Source organism: Thunnus albacares, chromosome 14, assembly GCF_914725855.1.
Source record: "Thunnus albacares chromosome 14, fThuAlb1.1, whole genome shotgun sequence".
Classification (NCBI taxonomy): Eukaryota; Metazoa; Chordata; class Actinopteri; order Scombriformes; family Scombridae; genus Thunnus; species Thunnus albacares.
The window spans coordinates 11,092,591-11,118,025 of NC_058119.1; the positions used below are offsets into that span (position 1 = coordinate 11,092,591).

The 25,435-nt window shown below is 40.3% G+C and overlaps 1 protein-coding gene across 5 annotated transcripts in view; it reads right to left on the reverse strand.

Annotated features, from left to right (window-relative positions):
- Positions 1-25,435, reverse strand: part of pde10a (phosphodiesterase 10A) — a 61,684-nt gene that overhangs the window by 15,333 nt on the left and 20,916 nt on the right. For 2 of the 5 annotated variants that reach the window (XM_044372617.1, XM_044372615.1), the window contains 3 exons: positions 13,618-13,749; positions 1,859-1,887; positions 497-620 (listed from right to left, as the gene is read on the reverse strand). In XM_044372617.1, coding sequence (XP_044228552.1) covers positions 497-620; positions 1,859-1,887; positions 13,618-13,749 — 285 coding nt within the window. Of the gene's footprint in view, positions 1-496; positions 621-1,858; positions 1,888-13,617; positions 13,750-24,789; positions 25,226-25,435 lie in introns of those variants that run through there. The other 3 variants (XM_044372619.1, XM_044372618.1, XM_044372616.1) reach the window with 3 other exon arrangements.

The window sequence follows — 25,435 nt, forward strand, 5'->3', positions numbered from 1 at the left end:
AAGTCTGACATTAAGACATTTAGAAAAAAGGAATTACATTTTTTACAGTCAGTAAAAATTACCAACTGTTTGTATAAAAAAAGAATGTTATTTGATCATATGGTCAAATTTTCTAGTTTTTCATATCCTTTATGGGGAATGGGGAGGAGTCCTTTGTCTATTAATTTGCAAGGAGTTCTTACTTTTTATTGGAGCAGCAAATGAGTTGGGATTACAACAGCAAGCTTTTCAGTTAGTGTCTGAAAAGCACACTAAATTTCTTTCAATTGTCTTTTCTATTTACTACAGCAAATCCTACTCCTCCTCTTTAAAACAAATGGCACTTATAGTATTTGACACCAGTCTAATGGAGAGATGTTCTTACAAACACTACAAACATAATCAAGTTTCTTCTCTAAAAAAACGTCTGCTGTCAGTGTCACTTTCAGCTTGCAGCTTCAGTGTGATGTGAACTGAAGCCGAGAGGATCAATGAACCGGATATTTTCTTCTTTTACCTGTTTTGATGATGTTGCACAACTCATAGAGCAGGAGTTTGTTGTCTCCTCCAGTGTCCAGGCGCTGCTCCATGTAGCTGTTGAGTTCGTACACCACACCCTGCATATTTGTGTCCTGGTACTGCTGGACACAAGACACACAGAAATTGCAACTCCACAGCCTTGCATAAACACTGAGATTGAATTTCAGAATTCAGCAACTGCTACGACAAAGAAATATGTGACAACAACCTGCATCCTGTACTGCACCAATTAAAATGTTACCGCAGCAGTGAGATTTTTTTTTTTTTTTTTTTTTTTGAATGAACAGGGATTATCTCCCTGCCATTCACAAAGACTGAGCCATTCATCACAACATTACCCTCCACCCCACCCTTACACTCCCCTTCACTGCTGCATTCTAGCCCAGGGATCCCCCTGCAGTCCCAAGAGGAGGCCACCGGAGCCCCACAGCTCTGATTAGAGCCCTGGCAAGCTTAGCTGCTCAGCTTCAGCTTAAAAGTGTGGTTATGTAAGAGGCAGACCTCCTGCCTTGTACGGGGCCAGAGAGCTGTCTATTTCTGCGCCTGCAGAAATGGTGAGGACAGGACGGCAGGGAGAGTGGTGTACTAGGAAGTCTCCCCCACGGGACGCCTTCTATCCTCCCACATCCTGTTTGCACAGACGTATGGATGACGCACTGAGGGGTCGAGTGGCCCTCTTTTTTTTTTTTTCTGTGTATATATGTGTGTAAGTCCCTTCTACCCAGCTCCAGGGCCCTGCTGTGGGCACTGACACCCTGCTTCCTGGGGGCATAATGGTGTCAAGATGACAAAGGTGTGAACATATGTCATATATCTTTCCAGAAACTATTCTGCCAACTTTCTCACATACAACAATGTGGCAAAACATTCATGTTGTTTCTCATTGACTTACACTGCGACTGTTTGACTTGACTCATAGTCAACTTTTTCTGAACAACTCCAGTGTTAACGTCACAAGCATCTTACCAAAAAGTGAACAGGTTTGAGTTTGTAAAGTAATTTTATATTTTTCAAGGCGAAAAGAGTCAAGTCACACTGCTGCTTTTCTCAAGAACGTAAGCACGAAGACAAACAAAAGTGTTGTCAAAGTCTGTCATTAATCTGCTTCTTAATCAAGTACACCAGGACCTTTTTGCAGTTGTTGAAGGAGAGTATTGTGTTCAGTGCTGTCCCTGAATTAGTTCAGCCATAGTGTCCATTCCTTCCTTGGGCATGAACTCAATTAGTCACTATGGTTAGCTTTGGGCAAGGCAATAATAAAGTATTAACAATGTGATAATCTGTAAAGTGTAGCTTCATGTTGCTTGTCACCTAAATATGTCATAAAACAAAAACCTACCCTGCTGACGTCTTTAGCTGATGTGTCATCTGTGGAGAGAGAAAAAAAAATCACAATGTTAAACAACAGCTTGAAAAACAGTTGGAATATATTTTAGGATCTGACATTCTCAACAGGTGGATGAGACATGAAGAATCAGGTTGTGTATGAACTTGAGCTTTTGCTGTGCCACATCCTTTCAGCTTGCTGTGATGGTGCCATGCCATTGGTCCGACAGTTCCATTATTCTGAAACCCCAATAGTCCGAAAAATGTCCCATTGGACTGAAAGCCCATTAGTCCGACAGCCTGTTATCCCAAAAAACAAAAGCCCACTGCTCCTAAGGCCTGTTGCTCCGAACACTCTCCCTGGAGTTTTCTGCCTTTAATATATTAGTGTATTTTGATGTGCAAATGATCATTTTAACCAAAACCATGATCTTTCCCAAATGTTAACCAAGTGTTTTTTGTGCATAAACCAAAGTAGACCTTAACCACAGTGTTGTCACACCATAAAACATAATTACTTTTTAACAAGCTTGTCGAAGTACACTAAGATACTAAAGGGAAAAAGATGACAGAGGTAGCCTAATCAGAACACCTAACCATAAATAATGGCAGTGCGTCATCGGCTATCAGACACTGATAACGTTTATTGCCTTACAAAACAGATTTTTTATGTATTACTGAGGTCTTCTGCTAAAAAGAACAAGGACTCTGATTTACTGACATCACGGTATAAAAATTGTGTGGATGTGCTGACTGGCATTTCAGAATGACAGAGTAATGTTACACATCTTACATTAGTTTATTTAACTTAGTTCACAGAAGAGCTGTTAAAATTAAATATCAGCTGAAATGAAAAGTCTTTCTTTTGGAGTCATACAAAGTCGTAAGTTATGATTTAGGAGTACCATCTGTGTAACGGGGAACTCAGATCTCTTAAAATTGAGCAACATGTGAATGAAGTCTGGAAAGTTGTATGGCCGGCAGTCACTGAACTCAAACAACACCATTGTGTGTATTTTCAGAGCAATGGGCATTTGTTTTGGGGATAATGGGCTGTCAGACCAAAGGGCTTTCAGTCCAATGGGACATTTTTCAGACTATTTGGGTTTCGGAATAATGGGCTATTGGACCAATGGGCAGTTCCCACTAAGTTGATAGCTTAAAGTGAGACTCTAATTTGAAATACAAAATAAAACCTTCTTCCTTTTATAAATTAAATGTTTGATTCATAAGCAATAACCCTTGCTGCTACAGCCGCTACTGGTGTGACCAGTTGCTTATGTTGGCTAATATTAGCTCATGTTAGCTAATGTTGGTATTGGTTAGTGAATATGACTTGATATTTGTTTGCGTTAATAAACTAGTATAGCAGAAATTAAACATAAAAAGCAGTGTTTCACTGCCCTTACTGGTTGAAAGTTACACATTTGTTGGTCAGATGTGGTCAGATGCTCGCTCTGTTGGACCTGTAACCACACCCAACAGTGATGTCACAGTGTACAGACAACACCCTAGAGTACATGTCAACATCAATGCAGCAAGATGAGAAGTTAAACAACAGGAGGTCAGCAAAAACGACGGTGTTCAGTTACTCTTTAATCGATGGATATTAAATCTGTGTTACTATGCAATTATTCATTGTCATTGCTGAAAACATGCACAACCAACTTTCTCTGCATTAAAAGCTGAAAAGCAACAAGACTGAGCAACACAGATATCTGGTCTGGCTGTTTGAAGGCTGGGTGGATACTCTGCAGTGGGTTTGTGCACCGATGGTTTACAAAGGCACATCCCCACAAGCAACCAGTAAGCAAAACCATATGTTCCCCTCACAACAGTAGTCAGGTGAATGTTAAGTGAGCAAATGCAAAAAATATGCAGCATTCAAAGCATCAACACACGTTAAATATAAATTATAGATAAGTATTTCGTCTACATTTGATGCAGGACACATTTGGTTAAATTATGATCCTTTTAAAACAGAATTAAGAGAGGTATTAATTTAACTTGACAAGTGCAAAATTTTGTGGCCTTGAGTGCAAATTCCTGGTGTGATTTCAGGCTGTTGGAGAGACAGTAGACATATGACTATTGTCTTTGGACGTGGACACTGAAGTATGTGATAATAATGAAAGCCTCAGCCAATCATAACAGTTTCTGGACTTATACTCTGGGAGAGGGTCTGGGAGTGCTACTTGGGATGAAAATAAAACCATTCACACAGCTCAAGCAGTCTTCATTACACACGGGTCAACAGCACACGAGAACAGTAACTGCTCAGATCTCTTTGATAACTTTTCATGTGATCAAACCATGCAAAAAGCTGGGTAGATTTTAGAAACATCCACTGAAGTGCTGACTCGAGCTGGTCCTCTTGTGAAACAAACCTCTTTGTACATGTGAAGAAAGAAATTACAGCCAGCTACGTTGTTTGTTGTTTTAAACATGCCTCCAGTATGCTATGAGTTTCCTAACTTAGCCATGAGAGCTATTTTAGAGTGAACCCCTGGCCGTGCGTGACGTCAATCAGAGGACAGAGAGCTGCACTTGAAAGACTCCAAACCCTTTGAAAGAAGAAAAATTTTTCAGGCAGAATCTTTTTTTATAATGACTTGTTGAAGCCAGGATTCTTCAGACATGAACAAATTATACAAATATTACATGTATTTGTAATATACAACCAAAAAGCAGCTTAATAACAACTATGTTAATGAAAACACAGTGTTATACTCCTCTTGATTACTATTGATTCTTCTTATTCTACTTGATTCTATACATGATGAAAGGAGATACCGTGTTTAATGAAGGTGAATGACACTTACATTACAGTTGCTGCATTTAATTCATGTCTTTCATTTGCGTATCTTTGTGGTATCTATGTAATGTGTATACAGTATGATGTAAATGGTGTGTACATGGTGTAGTCTGTACAGTACATATTATGTTGTATGGTATGCCAAATTCTGTGCAAGACCCTTGAGATAAAGGATTGTATAAATAAACCCAATTTGACTATACAGACTCTGTAAAAACATACCAGAAAATGTAATGCTCACTCCTTATTTGGATGATTGTTATTCACTTGGGATTTTTTAATTTACAGTGTATGTACAGTTGTACACTGCCTGTGGTGTACGTGGTGTTTGATAGCATGAGCAACATGTTCAGATGCCTGGGTAACTGTGAGCTATGAACGGCATTAGAAGATTTTTCCTCCATGACCTGAACTCTCAGCTCTCAGGCCCCCTCCTCACCTACTTGGCTGTGGCAGAGACAGGCACAGGAGCGCTCAGTGGGGAGTGGGGAGGGGGGGGGGGGGGCAAGATAGGTCAGGACTGACAGTTCAACACCAAATGCTAGCAGACACAAACACAAACACTGGCACTCAAGTCGACAACTGATGCGGCTGCAAAAATACAACATGTTGCCCATGATGAATGATATTAAATGTTAGATTTTGGGTCTTTTCTAAGTGGCTTCTTGGGTTGCAGAGGAGACATGACATGATGTTGGCCTCCATTTAAGGGTGTGGAGGTTTTCACCACCCCGCCTGTTATTATAAGCCGCCACATTGCGGTGGCTAGTTCTCACCGACACATCGTTGCCACTTATCATTAGTGTGAGGTGTTGCAGTGGCAACGACTCCACAACACTGATATGTAAGAACACGACTGGGCAACAAGTCATATCGGTAAAATAGTATTGTGGTGAGGATATGATCATATTAAGTTACCATGTTACAAAATTCTGTTCTAAAAAAAAGTTTAATTTAAAAGTAACAAAATAAGTAAGTTATTGTTTTTCACATAAAATAGTTTGATGGAATTCATTGCATTGAACATCAATTTGATAATTTTATGTGATTTTGCATATATCTGCCATATGATCATATATCTGTAACACATTGCTCATTCCTACACAAGCCTTTCCACTCCCATAAATATGGAAAAGTGTGTGTGTGTGTGTGTGTGGGTCCCCAAAATATGCTCAAAGTCCCTCATGTAGGAAATGGTCACGGGGCAGTGTTTGTGGCGTGGTCCAATTACAGTCTGGCAAACCATCTCTGCCGGCAGCTCATGTGCAGCAGTCCCAGAGGAACCACAGGGTGAGCTGCTGACATGAAACTGGGAAGGTACAAGCCAATTAGGACTGTCCCTGCTCAGTGCTGTGTCCACAAAGTGAAAATCTGTGAGGGGCCAGAAAGTAACATGAAGCTGTTGTACTTGCAGGCTAAACCATAGAAGGTGAAATGCAGAAAATTCCTGTCCAGAGATATGGAAGCAAGTGCCCTTTAAGTCGGTTGTGCTAAACAAACGGCCTTGGACCAGTTCTAAAAACGTCTTTAGAGTAAGCATGCAGGACCATGCATGTATTCAGCAGGTACAGATTCAGCATGGCTCTCATTTCCCTGGTTTACCAGAAAATAGCCTGAATATATGTTTGGCTATGTTCTTGTTTCTTGTTGAAGAAAAATATGTGAGAAAATGTGTAGACCTTTTATACAGACAGCACCCATAACATAAAATAACTTCCAAAATATAGATAGCTTTTTTTCCTATCCCGTTTTGCAACAATAACATCTTTGTTTCATCAGATTAGTGTCAAGGGATTAATCCTGATGGTAGAGCTATCCTTTGGGGCCGAGAGGGAAGGAACAGTATCAGTCAAAAGTTTGGACACACTTTCTCATCCAAGTGAATGGGAAGGAGGTATGTTCAATCTTTTGACTGGTACTGTATGTGTACAGGCGTGTGCATGTATGTCTGTGTGTTTTTATCACCATACGATGTGGTCAGCCATCAGCAAGGCGTCAGAGACCAGTAGTCTGTTCTAATGCCATCCCATATTTTCAGGGACCTGCTGTGCTTTTAGTAAACATAGGAGGAGAGGGCCGATATGTTCTTCGAAAATATACGGCCGGCTCACTCAACACTCAAAACTAAACACAACTGTCGAGCAACTCCTGAACTCAGCAGAGGCTGAGCAGACGTCCTCTAGTAACTTTCATCACTTCATTCAGTCTTTTCCTGAACCTGAACAACCTCAATAAAAGTGTTTTTTTCAGTTGTGCAGCACTGGGATGTACAACTTTTTATCTGGTAACAGGATCAGATGTATGCTATTCTGACTTCTAAACCAATGCTTAGTGGGCAAGACTTTTTTAAAGTTTTTATTTATGAGGTTAACATGTACAGTAATGTACACCCTGATTCAGTTTATTGCCTACAGTCCTGCATAAAATTTTGAATACAACACTTTTTACATAAACTGTTTATACAATGAGAGGGCTATATGGTTATTGCAGTTAATCATATACTGTATTATAATTTTATGTTCTTGAGATGAATACACAAGAACAAGAATTTGAATATGAATTATGACACATTGCACTGTGACATGCAAGATAGAGGAGTACACATCTCTGGCTGGAAAGACACAACTCTCACAAACCATCTTTGGAAAAACAGAACAAACAGCAAAGTTAAAATGAACGTATCAGCATAACATTCGACAGGATAATCCCTCTCCTGAGTCAGGATGTAAAATTTTCCTTTAGTTCTGAGACTGCAACAACAGTGGGATAGTAAAAGCCTTTCCACACCAGTAACACACATCCAGATTATTTAAGCATTTTAATTTCATTTTGATTAATGACCACTTTTGTGCCAGGGCAGGACATTTGTATCACAGAAAAAAACCCCACAGGAGCCATATTAGTTGTTGTAGATGTCTGTATGCTGATAGAAGAGTTGAACTGATAAAATAATCACATACTCATCAGATTCAGCAACAAGGAATGTTGCCTGTGTGTAAAACATTAACAGTTGAGAGATGCAGTCAGCTGCTAATTCAGCATCTCGAAGACAGAACGATGCTTTCAACTGATGCAAGAAAAATGTATTTAGTAGTATTTATCAAATTTCAGCTATGTTATGGTCACTGAAAAGATAAGATAGAAATGGCCACTGCAGCTGCCGGGGCTGTTGTTCAGGTTTGGTTTTGTGTACATTGCTTCCTGAGGTGTGGAGTATTATCAACAACGTCTAGACTTAATTTCTTTGATTGAAATCACTCCTCAATGTTTGCTCTGGAGCAGATGTGAAAAGTATGCATGAGAAAAAAAATTGTGTGTATCTTTTGCATACTCACACTGCAATTTCTGCATGGCAGTGGTGTGATATGGTTGTAAGAAAGAAAACAAGATCTGGCAAAAATTATATTTGATAAATGTATAAAGTGATTAATTGATTTTATAAATATTGCACAGAAAAAGTGACGACAGCTTTAAATGTTTTAAGGTATCAAAGTGCAAAAAAATGAAAAACTGACATTGGGACAACTTAATGATTAAAAATCTAGATTAAATAATACAGCTAAATAATTTGGATCATTTCTGCCATAATCATGCAATACACAATAGCTTGTAGTATGTGTACATGTAAGCACAATAGTATCTGGTGAATTGTTTGATTTGACACAGTGAAAAATGATTGAAGAAGCATCCAGAAGATATCCACAGCCCGACTGAGGCCTTTCATAGAGGAAAAATCCCTCAGTCAGCTGGGTCTAATGTGCACGATACTTGATGGGCGCTTTATTGATCTGCCGCCACAGATACACAGTCTCCCACAGGACGGTCAGCTAGCAGTGACTCAGCGGTCAATATGTGCCGACCTAGTGGTCGTCCTGCATCGACCTGCCCCATGGAGGACGTGCAGCTGCCACAAGCAGCAGTCTTCTTCTTCTCTGCCATCACATCAGTCCTCCATTTTCTTTTTTACTGGTTATTTTTTACTGTATGCATATCTCTCTTTGAACAGAGATCCAGATCTCAGTGGGACTTCCTGTTTTAAAAAGGGATCAACTAATTATAAGGCAGTCATTGCGAAATTTAGGATAGTTATCAAAAACTTTAGCATTTGGAAGACACTATAGGCTGAGCAAAGACTTCTACTTTTCAAAAACAAAACCTTGTTGTTTGGCAGATAATTTTAGCTGCATCTCAGACCACAGTTTTTTTTTTGAAGTTGCACTCACTTAGCCTCGCGAGGGGGGCTGCTCCCCCCTGATAGAAAGCCCTGCAGGTGAGACAGCTCTCTTATCACAGTGTTAGGGTATGAGGTTCTGCTACACAAGCACATCTTTGTCTGCTTGTGACTGCCGTCCAAACACAGCTGAGAAACAGAATCAGCTGCTTAACAGAGAGAGACCCAACTCTTACCCTCTGGAGTCCAGGCCAGAAAGGCCAGAGACTTACTTCCTCAAAGCGCTCCTTTACTAATCAGACATGCAGTCCAACTTGTCAGGGACATTCAACTTTGTGAATAATGCTCTCATTATGAATAATGTCAGATTTTTTTATCTAACTATCAGATTATTCTTCCTTGTGCACAGATTCACGCAATATGGAAACAATGTGTAAAAAAGCAAGACCTTTCACAAAAGAAACCTGTTGAAATAATATATAATAATATACACTGACACATTTCAGACTTTATCCAGATTTAATCCACAACTGCTGGTAGGAGCAGAATTTTAAGATCAAACAAGTCTAACAAACAGATGCTCTTACATATACACTCTGTGTGTGTGTGTGTGCACTGCGGGAGGCTCAGACGAGTGACGAGGGGCCTATCCCATGACAGCGTGTGGTGAGAAGTAAACACTGCCGGTGGGACAGTGGTCAAAGAGAGGTGTGATGATCAAATGATATCGGCGGGGATTCTGAGAAAACGTGTTCTGCTCACTGTGTTCAGTAACAGGGCGCTACGAGGCTGATCTGCTCTGTATCACACTGTTAGGACAGACCAACATCTGCCTTGCAAGCTGAGGCCTCATTTTGATACGACTGTGTGAAACAACAAAGTCAGAAAGAACAAGAAAAAAACAAGAAATCAGAAAATCTCTAATGTAGTATAACAAGTGTGCAAATGTGAATGTTTTTTTTCAGGAGTTACAGGCTGTAACACAACTTTTGCACAAACACACATTCACACACACTGGTGTGTACGCGTACTGATTTATGTAATCCAATGTTGTCCATCACATGATAAGTGAGAACGGGACTGGCTACAGGGACTGCTTCCAGGAAGCAGCGGTTATCTCAGTGACGATCACATGATGACAGGTCCTGCTGCTGCTGCTGCACTTAAAAAGAATATAAGATCAATTTGATCTCTAAAAACTGTCACTGGAATATAACAGACATAGAAATAGATATTTGGAATTAAACAGTGACTTTTATCATTCGAAACATGTCCAGGAACTTCTTTAAAACAAAGGGAGAAATGTGTCCCATGTGTCATCAAGTTACGCTGATTCCAGCCATCATTTCAACACAGTGACCATTCAGCCTGTGTGATGAACAAGAAATTAGTCACTACTTGTCATTTGAGTGGATACAGCCACTGAGAGGGAGATGCAGAGAGGCTTCAGAGTGGTGCCTAAGTGTCTGTTCACAATGGTCTAACAGAGGAAGTGGACTTAGAGTGATATTGCTGATGTGATGTAAAGATCAACCCGGGAAGAGACATGCAGCATAATGAGAGAGCTGTCAGGCTGATTACTGATGTTTTCATTCCGAGTCTGGTTGCCTGTCGCACAGCTCGAGAGGCCAACTGAACCCACCTAGCTTGTAGCTGAATATTGTTCAATACAATAACTGCATTTTACAAAGCATTCAAACAACTTGGTTAAAACCAGCTCAGAAAGCCAAGAAAGAATTTAATAATATGGCTTGGACGCTGTTATTTTCTATATACGTATATAAACATATATAAAGACTCAACACCAACACCAACCAAAAGACAAAAAACAACAGTGTGTTGGTTTGCCTCTCAGTACTTTCTGACTTTCCCAGCCTGTTTGTGGCACTCAGTCCCAAACCTCTCATAAAAAACGCAGTTCTTTAAAAATGAGTCACAAATATAAACTTTCATTTAAAAAAAAAAAAAGGCTAAACAATTTCCTCAAACAGCTGGGCACTGTGGCTTTTAGAAAACATAACTAAAACACAATTAAATAGAGTACATAGGGACTGTTTTCAGTTGCAGATTTGGTGTACTACAAGTACTGTATCAAAATAACTCAAAATAAACTACAATGCCAATCGCAACGAAGGAACACGTCCCCCATTGCAAATGCTGTGGCTCACTGATGTGTTTTTAGGATTTTTGGGACAACAATGGGGCTCTATGGTAAATAGGCTGCATTTATATAGCGCTCTCTAGTCTTCCGACCACTCAAAGCACTTCACACTACATGCCAACATCCACCCATTCACACACACATTCATACACTGATGGCAGAGGCTGCCATGCAAGGTGCCAACTAGCTCATCAGGAGTTTTAATACTCATTCACACACACATTTACACACTGATGGCACAGCCTTCGGAAGCAATTTGGGGTTCAGTATCTTACCCAAGGACACTTCAGTATGCGGACTGGAGGAGCCGGGGATCAAATCACCAATAATTTATTAAGATCAATTCATAGTTGGATTTAGTCTTTTCACAAGATTTGTCGACAATACAAAAAACAGAACAGAAATAATTAAGCTACATTGTAACCCCAGTGTCTGAAGAGACTTATAACCAATTGTTTCTAATGTGTTTTCACAAATAATTTTCAGGTTAAAATTGTTCATGTTTAAAGTCAAATTAGATTACAGAGAGCAGTGAAACTAAATCTAAAAAAACCAATAATATATTACCTTGTTCTACATATTAGGATTAATATCAGCCATTGACTGATAAGGATTTTTGGAGTAGAGAGCAGAAGTCTAGACTGCATATCTTCATATGACCTACATTTATCAGTAAGTGACGGTACTCACTGAGAACTAAAGGTATGCAGGTGGGCAAATTCTGCAAATGCTGTTTACAACTAGGTATACAACTGATGAAGCTGTATATTTCAAAAGGGGAAAAGCTACAATGTGACTGATTTTCTCCCTTTAACAACACAAAAAAACATAAAACTGTGTGATTTATTTCTATATCAGTGATGCCAGCATACAGTATATATGGTCCTCCACTGTATTTTCTCATCCAACAAATTGATGTGGGTAACCATTTTACCAGGAGCTTTACACCTAAGGGAACAGTAATCTAGTTTGCATTACTGTTGACCACTTTCCAAAGCATATCATAGCACTTTAGATTTTTCTACCTTTCAGGCAGTCAGGAGTTGCTGTGCATTTCTTGACAAAATGAGAGTCAACTTTGAAATTTGAAACTTGCTTGAAATGTGTAATCTATCCTAATGAACACCATGTCTGCTTTAGTTTTTGTCAAACTTATCACTGTGCAGTAACATGGTGCAGATTTCTTTTTGTTTTTACTGTGCAAGAATAACTTTAACTTTGTTCACTGTGATGGGCTACCTGACTCAAGCCAGTTTTAAGTGCTAGTGAGTAGATTTTTCTGTGTTTAGTGAAATAGATGAAAATTTGTGAAATGGAGAAAAAAAGACAATTTAAAAATCTTAAATGTCATGTTAAGTATATGCTAGGGTTAGGCTTAATAAATGAGCTAAAACATACAAAAACAAATGGTTTCTATGGTTCTTCAAACTATTGAGTCTTGGGGGAAATGTGGGAAAAGTTAAGTGATCAACTGAGAGAACTACACCTTTGCTCTAAGGGAATTTAGTTTCATGACTCATGTGATAAATGATGAAAAACACAGAAGAGCCTCAAACCTTCCTCCTTTCTGTGGAGCTCTGGGTTCGCTCTGTGATGAGTGAAACAGCGTTCTGCTCTGCTCAAGATTCATCTACTCTGATCTAAACTAAATGAGTCAAGTTATTCCTACTTGGCGCCGGCAAGTTTGATTAACATGAGGGCCTCTATTTGGTACCTGTCAACCTTAACACACACACACACACATACATACATACACACACACAGACACTTACATACTGTATACAGGAAACTGTTTCAAACTGAAACTCGAGAAATCGACGTCTCTGCGTGGCAGCACTGAACACTACTGTCTGTAGACCTCATGTAGAAAGCAGCTCCAAAATGTGACAAAACCATCCTCCGCCAGTTTCCCCCTTCACTTCAACACACCCACACCCTGAGGCAGCACAACCCCCCCCCACCACCACCACCACCACCACCTTCCCCACCCTCCCCTGGGCCCCCTTCAGCCGGCTGCATGTCTCTGGAGGTCGCCTCTGACGTCAGCAGCTCGACTGGGCAGAGTGCCAGCCCTGTAGGCCCTTGATGGATGCGGTTGGTCTGAGAAACAGTCCGCTGTGTGTGGGGCGCACGGCACAGACTCAACCCGGCCTGCTCAAACACATCTAATGACCTGTAAACACCCGACAGGTCCGTTCCTTCTCCCTTTCTCCTGTCTATCACACACGCTGAGGATTAAAGGAGACACATGTGAAGTTGAGTGATTTGTACTGCAAATGGCCGGGATAATAAATAGAACCCGCAGAGGCACACTCAAGCTCTGGTGATCCCATGGTGTTTAAGAGGAAGGTTTTTAGTTTTTCAGTGCAATAAAAGCAAACGACTGACGTGGCTGCAGATATTCAAGGCAGCCTGTATTTGTGGTTGACTCGTCAGGAATTTATTTGGGATTATGTGAGCTAAAAAGTACAAACACTGAACCAAAGCAAAATATTACAGAAATTACAACTCTGCGTCAATATACCGAAATCCGCTGATCCAATCATTATGTTGGAGCGATCCAGAGAGCTGCAGCATGTGTGTGTGTTTCAATGTTTGTCCCTGTGTGTTTGGGAGTGGGTGTACCTGCAGGCCTGCTGCTGGTCTTCCTCTTCAGCCATCTGTCCAACGTCTCTGCACTCACACTCTCCAACACGAAGTCGTCCAGCATCTGCGGGTGCAGCGAGAGGTAGGCCTTCACTTTCTCATCTGTCAAGCCTGAGGAGCACAGAAACAAAACATCTTTTACTTCACTTACTACGCAACTTTATTCATAAATAAATAACGCTGGGAGATGGTTGCCAAAATCAAGGAAGTATTAAAAAAAAGTTTACAGGAGAGCAACATGAGGTATAAGAGGATGGAAGTAACATCTCACTCAGGGTGACAGCATGTGTAAATGCACAGGCAACAAACAGCCGAAGGTCATCTTTACAGTGAGGCGAACGCGGCGGCAGCAGTGCCTAGGATCCAGCTAAAGCTCTCAGATAGCCAGGCTAGCTCACTTATGTTTACTGTAAAGCTGTGTCTCCAGGGATAGGAGCCCCCAACAGAGGCAGCAGGATAAAGGAGGACTCGATTGTGCTTAATAGGCAATTAGGTTCTTGAGAGCTTGCTAAGTGCTGCTGTTTACTGTCTTTGTTGTCAGGGAAAAAAGCAATTTGCCAGACCATCGTTGAGGGAAAGTTGTTTTTAATACACCCGCTGGCGTCTGCACGGTTCAACTGAGAGGCCTTCATGATGCACTGGGAAACCATCATGTTTAGGTCATTCACGCAAATGGAGTGTTTGTCTAAAACAAAGACGTGTAACTGTCTAAATTCAGCCACAGGACGTCATCTCATCATGAGACCGTGAACTCAATGCTGACATGAAATGCAACCGACGGCAAATCATTCGTGGACAAGCAAAAATAATCCGATGGCAGTGCTGAAGTTACATTTTATGGTATAGTACACAGTAATAGTATCTGTTATCTGATAATACGAGAGAGAAAACCCCGATCGTTTTTATACTGCTTTCTCACGAAATGTCTGGTTATCAGCAGCATCTGTGTAGACTCCCTTCAAGTGTGAATCACAGGAGGACATGCAGCTGGAAGGCATGTGTTCTGCTGTCAGACACACACACACCAACACACACACACACACACGGCATGAAAATATTACTAAGTGGAGTCTGAAATCCTGTATATCAGGGTAATGAATGGCTACAGACACTTGTGGGCAATAAAGCAGTATGCTAAGGATGGCACCAAACAACAACAACCAAAAAAAAAAAAACAAAAAAATAAAACTAGATGCAGGAGATAGAAGCAGCAACTTCCACTTCAGCTCAGGTAACCTGTTATATGTCTTTAAAAAGTGTTTAAAAGTTGCATTTGAGGAATAACTTCCGCCCTTTCAATGTGAATTTATTTTTTTATAATCAAAGTGCTCCTGACTCTGGTAAAGATCCGGAGCAGCTACCTACGACCTTTGATCTATTCCCCCAGAACAAATCATTTGATCTGCAGTTACAATGGATCATCTGCTCAGCGTGTGTGTGTGGGTCGAGCAGGCTTGTGGTTGCAGGCAAATAAGGCAAACAGAGGTGGGGGTAAGTTTGGAGGGTGGAGGACGCTGCGGTCTGACGCTGTCCAGACACGAGACACAGCTCTTCAGGAGCGGAACGCCTCACGAGACTCCTGGCCAGCTCTGACGCACATCGGCAGAATACGGCTTAATAAATCAGAGAAAGTTAAGGGGGGTGAAGTGAGCTGCAGGGGACAGAAAGACACACAGAGAGGAGTAAAATGGGAGCGCTGCAAAAGGCCCTTACGACTTTGTCCTATTTGAAACACAAAGAAGGCACTGTCATTAGTGACACTACAAAAAAATAAAAAAACAAGGACGCTGTATGAATTTATGAATACGAGTTTTGTTTCTACAAGCTCTGAAAATTATTTAGCTATCATATGTGTGCACATGAACAAAAATAGTCGAATGTCCTATTTCCTTGGGGCAAAAGCAAACAACAGTGATAAAAAAAAAAATTGCAGTGGGCATATAATGGTTGATAAAACAGTAATCTGTTAGAGCTGCATACAGAGTATTTGTATGTGCTTAAAATCACTGACCTATACTTGCAAACACTGCGGAAACAATAATTTGTGAGGCGTTGCTGGTGAGGCAAGGACCCCTAGAAAAGCTGCTGTTTATTTCTGACCCCTAATTTAACCTTTCACCTTTTTCTATTTTGACTGATAGACTTTTGAAAAGTACAAGAGCACAACATCTATGTCAGCTTTTTAGAAGAGGGCTAATAATGTCTTAAAGGAGAAGTCCAGCAAAATTCTTTATTTTCTTTTATTGTCTACAAATCCCCCAAAAAAGACCAACAATGTGTTAGTCAGTCTCTCAATACGTCCCTAGTTCCCCAGATTGTCTGAGGCTCTCAGACCCAAATCCATTTGTTCCAACTGAAGTCGTAAATCTTTAAAAACGGGTGACAAATATATGCTGTCATTTCCCACAACAGCTGGGCACTGTAGTTTTTAGCAAATGTTACCCAAACAGGAAGAAATTGTGTTTTTGCAGGGGATCATTTTCAACCACGGAATTGGTGAGCTAGTGACTATTTACAGTATTTTTTGAACAACAAAGGAGCTCTGTGGCACAGAGGAATAATCCATATCAGGCTTTGGCTACACAGACAATACTTGTCAGTAGGATCGTCGTTGGTTTTGGTCTTTTTATGGGATTGTTGACAATAAGAAAAATTTAGAATATCACCTGATATTTGGAGTGATATCAAAATTACGCCAGACATGTCACAACGACATGATGATGCACCGAATGCTTGAAGAGATAAAAATATATTAATACGGTGCATTAAAGGAAGACAGTTTATATTATCAGGAAGCCAACTTGAGAGTCAACTTCCTCTAGAATAAATGTATGAGAACATGTTAAATCAGTTTTATAATTTAAACATTTTGCGCAGATAGTTTAAAACAGTTCAGTAATGAATCAGTACAGATACTAAAAAAGCATCACAGTCCAGGTAAAACTCCACTGTTGGCAAATAGACACATTGTTGTAATGTAGTTAAAGGAAAAATGTTTTTATCTGTATCAGTTTAAATGCTTGTAGAAATCTGTGGTTAACGGAAAAAAAATCAAAAACATATATATCGTTAATCTCTATTAAAAAGCTCTGGAAAAAGAAGCAAGAAGAATGACTGGTTTGACTGAATAGCCACTATTGCAGCATGATGGTGATTGATGGCACTTTTTTCTGCTACTTTCTGCCGACCTTACAGACTTCTGAAGTCTTTAGAGCCACAGCTCAACCTAATGTGACCGCAGTGACACTCAGAGCTGTGGGATATGCGTCAGTGTCCTGGGCCTACGACTACGGCGGCTAATCAAAGGTGCAGCCAGATCTGTCCCACATGCTGTGGTCCAGAATGGTTAACCCCACTGGGAACCACATGTGCTCACTCAATCAGGAGAGAGAAAGACCGCTGTGGAAGGAGCAATGGCTTGGTCACTGGTTTGACCGGAGTTTTTTCCCTTTTATTTCGTCAAACCTCAGTAGAATTTTCCTTTCTGCTGGGGCCAGCACTGCTAAAGACAATGGTGTCGACAAAATAAGCTGATTTTGATTTTAAGGAACATAATGATAGAGAAACATGTCTGACATGTCAAACACACACAAACCAAAATGACTATAAAAGTCCAAATTCTCATCTTCTAACAGGCTCTTTTTTTTTTTTTTTAGATTTGTCAGTTTTTAAATCTTCAATATCTTGAGCCAGTCTTCTTTGAACTTTTCTCAGTGTAGAAATACTCAAAATACTCCATGACAAGTAAAAGTCCTCCATTCAAATTCTTACTTAAGTAAAAGTACAGAAGTATTGTTGGCAAAATATACTTAAAGTATCAAAAGTAAGCTTATTCTTTCTGCTGTAAAAAGCTCCCTGTGACTGATATCAGAGTCAGAATCAGAAACAGCTTTATAACCAAGTAGGTTTGCTTTGGTCTGATGATGCATAACAATAAACTGTGACGAGCTGGCAAGCACTGCAAAATACAAGAAACATAAGTGACAAATTAACCATAGAAGATATGAAAAAGTGTTAATATAATAATAGTCTTATAATAAAAATAATTGAGATGTGCAGTTTTGTGTAGGAATGTACATAAGTTCACAGTATGAGGATAAAATATATATATTATCATACTGATGCATTGATATGTAAGCACAGTTGTTTGGAGTTGGGGCTATTTTTAACTTCTTAGTATACAATGGGTAATTTAGCCCAGCGTTTCCCAACCCAAGGGTTGGGTCCCCCAAAGGGTCACAAGATCGATGTGGGGGTCATGCAGTGTTTATGAGGTAGCACAGAAGAGAAACAAAGTTTTGCTACAAAAAAATGTATTAATATTTAGGACGTTTGCCTTTTTTTGTGAAATATTGGATAATTTTACCTCTTTGGGTCTTGAACGGTCATTTAGATGAAACCATCTGAGAAGTTTAAAGGAGAAATCTCTCTAGAAATCTGAAATGTGTGTTTTTTTTGTAATGGCTCAGAATCCAGAACATGTGGGTTTAACCTGTAACAGTGTATTGTACTGTATAAAATTATCCTACGTTTTTTATGTAAAACTGATCTGCAATAACTAACAACTATAGCTGTCATAGAGAGGTAAAAAGTACAATATTTACCTCTGACATATAGTGGAGTAGAAGTGTGCAGTAGCATAAAATAATCAAGTAAAGTACAAGTACCTAGTAGAATTGTACTTAAGTCCAGTACTAGAGTGCTTAAGCACCATTGTGCTAATAGGAGTTTGAGTCAAATGAAGTACACTCATTCAGACAAATGTAAAGGCGGGAAACAGCTTGTTGTGCAGCATGTTTGTGAGTGGCTGAAGCCCAGCTGGCAGAGATTTCGGAGCCTGACTCAGACTTGGGCTTCCTGTGTAAAAGCTAAAGCCTGAATTCATGCAGTGAGGTATTGTTGCATAACACTTATCTTGACTATAGCACACCACACCCTGGGACTGGGAAGGGAAGTCCAAACCAGTCACAGTCTGTCTGGGTCTCTGTGCTGTCGCATCCAAGTTTCAGTACTAACACACTCCAATTAGACAAGGAACAAACTTACAGACGGCATGGACTGGGAATCTATATTAGGTCAGCATCAATTTGTGGGATGGAATTTCAGGCATCAAAACATCCTGAAAAGGCTTCGAAACAGTTCCAGTTTATGGGCATTTTTATTAAGGAAATCAATTAGGCATGGTCTGATTTTATATGGAAAAGTAAATGGCTTGTAGAGATGCTGTAAACTGTAAGTAATTTACTTCATCGTATAATGAAATGTGCTTTCAATAAATTTTTTTTTTTTTTTATGTTTTGTATTAGTATAGCAACTTTAAAGTACTGAAACAAGCATCAGTATTGAAACCTGACGATAGTGAGTCTTCCAGACAGTTGTGGTGAAATACTGATACAGATCAAACATTACTTACAAATAATTGCAAAATCATTCTGCTAATCTTTTGACATATTCTTAATCAGGTTTGGTAAATAGTGAAAAGGCTGGTTGAAATTTGAAGTGTTGCAGAAAATCACAAATCATGGGATACAAAAACTAGCTGTATCATTATTCGACGATGTGAGTTAATACCATATTAGAGTTAAAAGTCGTAATGAGACGCGTTGCAGGTCAACATTTATCAATGGCACACAGGAGTGAAAGCACCAGAGTATTTCATCTCTTTATAGTAGGCTTCTTCAGAGAATAGGAAAGGAAAAGAAACCCCTGTGAAGCAAGGCCTAATTTCTCTCACTGACATCTGTCTGTCCTTATTTTGCCATTTATATTTTGTCTGATTTCAGCCTGCACAAGCTCTCACTGCCACTGTTTCGATGTAACACCACTCCTTCAGTCTTCATCTGAGGGCAGAGGAACAATGATGGTGACTGCACTGGATGTCTACAACTGCTGATCAACCTCTTTTACTTTTTTTTTTTAACTCGAGGGATTCTATTTCAAAATCAGAGTTTCTCAATATGAGTGTATGTGACGAGAAAAGACTCATCCACACATCACAATGCATGCTTCTTACCCAAGACACTCCCATTTAACTACTGCAACTAACGATGAATTTCATCATCGATTAATCAGTAAATTACTTTTTGTGATTCAATTAAGTTTTAATATCAGAACATAGTGGAAAATCTGAATTTTCCAGAACCCAAGGTGATGTCTTCAGCTTGCTTGTTTTGTCTGTCTGACACCCAAATTATATAAAACAGAGAAAATTATGTAAATGTTCACTTGATAAATGCCTTACATGATTAATTAATCATCAAAATTGTTGTTTATTGTAATGAAGTCAGCCCATGACGACTGCATTTTCAACAGCTCGTCTGACAATTTCTGTCGCAATTTGCAATATTTGTGAGCAATTTTTAAGGTGGTGTTTAATTTACAATTTTTGCAAAATTGAGCTAAAAAGTATGATTGTCTCAAGAAATCAATCATAATTATAAAATGTAACATCTAATAAAAGTAAGAGATATTTTCAAAAGCTTTAGTAGAGAAATTATAAATTTGTAGGTAAATGTAAACTATTTAAAGAGCTAGCCACAAAGTCAAACATGTTTCAGAGACTTTTTGTCCTGAATTAAGCTTGTCAGGTAAGCTAGTCTGGTAAAACTCTCTCCCAACAATGTCCATAAATAAAATGTTTAATTGAGGTATGAGGGTAGACACGGTTGAGCTTAACAATCAGTGAGTAAGGTCTGCTTGAGAAGCTCTCTTAGGGAGAGAAAGTTCATGATGCATTGACTCATTTGGAAGGAAGGTGGTTACTACAGGCGGATGAGGTGTCATTTTATTTGACGTGAGCTGTTCTCAGAGTGGCTCTAACTACCAGTATTTTATGTAGAAAAGGTGGTAATGTCGTGGTGCAAGGAAAGTTTTATTTGATCTTCTTTTTTTTGCAGAAATACTGCAAGAATTTTGTCAAAACTGCAAGCGCTCACAAATAACATGGGATTTGGTTAAAAAAATACATTATTTCCCACTTCTGTAACTGCAAATTCCTGGAGGGACTGCCAACGGAATGCATTGCTTTAATTGAAACAATTAACTAACGCATACAGATAAAGGAAGCATTGGAAACTCTGCTAAAAACAACAACCAACTCCACCCTATCTCCATCACTCATCTCTATTCCCCATGATGCAGTTAGCTATCTGTGTGATAGTGCCTGAACAGAAGTGAGCGTGTGTCTTCGGTGCTCCTGTCAGATGATGTCGAGCGGCAATGTCAGCAGCATAGGCTGACCCCAGCAGTGCCGATGTTTAGTGAGCAAGATGTTCCTCCTCTGCAACACATAGATGAAAAATGCACATGAGAGAAAAAGGGAAAAGACCACTTCTCTTGAAGCGCACTCCTTCTGGCAGAGAGTCAAGGGCAAGCTGCCAAGGTACTACTTTTCACTTTCCTGACATGAGGCTGTGGCAGGAAAGGGGAGGGAGGGAGAAGGGAGGAGGTGGGGGCTGAGGGGTGCGTGCGTCAGCAGGTCCGCCTGGGACTCCCTTGCCAGGAGGTGGGAAGAGCATGTGGTTCTTATCTTATCTATGGGAGGGCTGGAGCACAGCGTCCAACACTGACATTCAGTGAGCGGCAAAGAGGAAAAAAAGAGCCAACACTGAAGATGAAAACGCTTTGACTCCCACTTTTCACCTCATTTATTCATTGAGACTGTGCCGGTGAAACTGGCTTTGTATGTGTGTGTGTGTGTGTACATACACAGGTGAGCGCACACATACGCACACCCTCCCTACATTCCACAGCGGCCAAGGGTGAGGTGACCGGTGCTGCTAAATCAATACTAGTCAGTGAAAAGGTGTCAAATTAAGAAAATGCTGTTTCACCCTGGACTCTAACTGCAATCCCATCACTTCCAGAGACACGCCCCCACACGGCGAAAACAAACAGTGCTGCACAAACATGCAAACTCACACCTCACACTCGAGAGAGAGAGAGAGAGAAAGAGAGAGAGAGAGGGAGATTTCCATGGAAATGTAATTTGCATTATTTCCACTTGCATGGTCCAGGTCATTAGACGTAAAGGGTAAGGGCTATAAATGGCAAACTGAGATGTAGATAAGGCATGTCCCTTGATCCACAGCCTAATAGTGCGGTCACAGGCAAGCAGCAACAGCAACACTCTAACTGCAGTCAGGCCAACCTTCACCCTCAACTCAAGTCATAAACTTTGAGATTATAAAAAAAACTTCCTTGTCCATTTCTTCCAACGACGAGCATAGCCAAAGGTGGCAGATCACACAGCTGCCGAGACAGCTGATAATGATCCTTAACAGTAAAGCTGGTGTTGCTGCCTCAGAGTAAACATCTCACCCCAACCGGTGGTTAGATTTCTGTCCCCCCCCACACACATCAGCGATAGGGGTCATGTTCCCCGCTCCACATCTGGACTGACGCTGAACTCCGCAGCCGCTCCGCAGAGGGCCCAATGGGGACCCGGTAATGAGAACCACAGATCCTTGCGTCTTCTCCAGTGCCGTGTTCTTTTATGAGCCTTGACACGAGGACAAGTTGTAAAGAAATCTAAATGCATGTGGCCTTTTCCCATCCCCTCAGATACAAACCCCCGACAAGATGACAGAGGGTCAACGGACGCCTTGAGGAGAATGTCATCTGTTTCACCGCTCATATTGTGCACTGTGCCCTGGCACCGATCCAGTCCTGCACAGATCTTGATATAAAAAGGGTTCAAACTGCGTAACAAGTTACTTTTCTGTGGCTTGAATTTCCTGAGAGTTTAAACAAACACTGAAGACAAATCACAAAGAGAAACTATTTGGCATCAGCCCAGCCTGGGATTATTCATGCATTCAAATTTCAATCAAGCTTTCAATTTTCATATTCCAATCATATCAAGCGTGATGTGTATTTATATATTGAGTGCGTGTGCAGAGAGAAGTCCTCACAGTGAGAGAGAAGGCATGCAGTGGGGCAGGAAATGTCCAGCGTGAGCACTTCCTGCCTGACAATGCACCCTTCTTCACTGAGTTAAGCAATTCGTCGACAACCAATTGGGTTTGAAAATGCCTGAGAGATCACATTAGGGCTGACCCAGACTGACCTCCGATACTGACCAGAACTTTCCGCAAACAATGACACACACATATGCATATATACTGTATGCATGCAACGTGAAACTACAAACAGCTATAATAGCCCAGGACTAAATAACTAACTCACTACTTGTGAGGTTTACAATTATATGAGCAACCTGGGAGTGAATGAGCCAATATGTTATTCTTACAAACCAGAGTCTGTCTCTCCGGGGAGAAACTGGATTTGCTGGACAGTCCTGCAACCAGTCTCATTTCAGAGAGGACAAACAATGATAAACATGCCGTTAGTTGCTAGAAAACAAAACACTTTTGCACTTTTTAAACTACAAAAAGCCCTGCACTTTTCTGACACATTAAAGGTGACCTACCACATGTTTACAAAACAATCTATAGCAACAATCTATATATAAATATATATATATGGAGGAGATAATGGATTGAATCATGTAGGAAGCATTCATCTGTTCATGTGTTTTTATCACCACACACATTATTCCTTGATCCCAAACCGGTCATGCAGTGAAAAGGCAAACAGCGTATCAAGTTAATCCTACATTTAACCCTGATTAATTGACAGCTGTACAACAACATTTGGAAAAAAAAAAAAAAAGGACATAAATGTGAGCTATGATATTCACACACAAGAACTCACAAGTCTGACATGAGTGGACAATCAATGATGAACTTTTTCTCAACATATTTGTGAATGAGTGGTTTATAGTAAAAACAATATAACATAAGATGGCTGAGTATTCTATTTCATACAGTAGATGTCACTTTAACTGACGCCCACATCTCCTGTTGTTTTGTAAATTAAAAAAAAAGTGTGGAAGCTCTCTGAAATCTGAAATTCTTGTCCTTTTTTGGTAAGGAGGAGGACGGGATACCTACATACTGTACCTCAATAATACATTCCATGACTGCAGTTTACTGCTATGTGTGTGCTTTGGCATCATTCACTATCCCAGGCCCCGAACTGCAAACTTGTTATTACAGGGTTGCCACTAAAGGTCACTTGAGGTGCCACTGAAACAACTGGAATCACTGACAGAGTTACTCATGTGGCACACAGAGAGCGTAAACTCCAAACACAGAAACTATAAATTACAATGATTCCTGTAAGAGAAGCCTACATACACTGGAATACTGGATACAAAGACCAGATAAAATGCAAAAAGGACACTGTACATTGACCACTGAGTAGCACAAACATGCTTAACAGATATTAGTGTATTATGGAGGGAAAGTGATTTTTGTTTGTTTGTTTGTTTGTTATGGATGTTTATTCTATTGTGACAAAACACTACAATTTTAAAAACATTTTTTCCTCATACTATCATAAATTTCTCATTTCTCATAATTTCTCATGTAGATACTTTTTTTAAAAAAAAACACAAATGATGTTAAATTGTGGAGCACATCTACGTCTGATGTTTAACATCATATCAGATTTTTAAAAAACTAAATAAGCAAAAGAGCTTAAATAAAAGCATTCAGTTGTATATTAAATATGATCACATATGGAATAAGAGTATTGTATGAATATTGTACAGAAAAAATGTCACACTGAATATGAACATTTGTAATGAGTGTATTTATATTATTTAACCGATTTCTAGGGGGAATGTTGAAACTGGCTTTTAATTTCTAGATTAATATTTGTGGGTTTCTGTTGGAATAAACAGTTAAACTTTCTTCACTGTAGCCTCATGTTACACACGCTTCGCTTTTTTGATGCCATGTCTTATTGCAGCACTGCTGACTGTCGCACAACTCAAACCCGAGATGGGATTCATAAACCCGCTCTGTATTTTATTAAGACGGACTGTAGAGACACACGCTACATTTTCCAAATTGCAGTCCTGCCTGGTCCCCCTCCAATGAAGTCCCCACCCATCCAGATCAGCTATCAATCTGTCATTCATAAAGTTGAGTAGACAAATGGGCAAATAACGTACGCCCGCAGGACCAGAAGAAATAATGTAATAATGCCCATGTTTTATCGATTCAGCGCTCTTACTGCCCTGTTACTGAAACTCAAGATTTTTTTTTGTTTTACTCTTTTCAAGTGTTTGTCAAAAATACCTACTTGCACCCAGGAAACAGTCCGTTAACCTTCTGAAACAGCTTGTTGAAGACGGACCATCTTCCATGTCGGATTGAGAGCGCAAAATGAGAGAGGAGCCACGGAGAAAAGTGCGCCTCTGCAGCTGCAACTTGGTGCGTCTGGTAAAACCAAAACTATTCCAGGACGCGCAGAGGTGATGGTGTCCCCAATGCTTGAGGCTGTGCACGGTTTAGGAAGGGCAAGAAGAAGAGCAGAGTGCTGCCCCCCTCCTCCTTCCACCAGCGCTATGACCCAGCACCGCTGGCCGAGGTGTAGCTACAGTCGGTCCGCCTCCTCGGCGTGGTAGCTCCGCTGTGGATGTGCAGCAGCAGACTGGGGGAGCAGAGACCACGACGCACAGACACAGAGGAATGGGAGTAAACACACACACACACGGGGAGACAGGAGCGCGCCAGTGTCAAGTTAGCTATAACACCCACATGTTTTCCTGTGTGTTTTTCAAAATAAAAGCCCAAATCCTGAGCACTCTAAGGCAGTGGTTGTCAAAGTGGGGCCTGGGGGTCTCTTAGGGGTCCTGGAGATGGTTCCAGGGGGAATAATTGATTTTCACAATAATTACATCCATAAGCAACACAATGATTACCTTGCAGGGCAGCTGGATTCATGA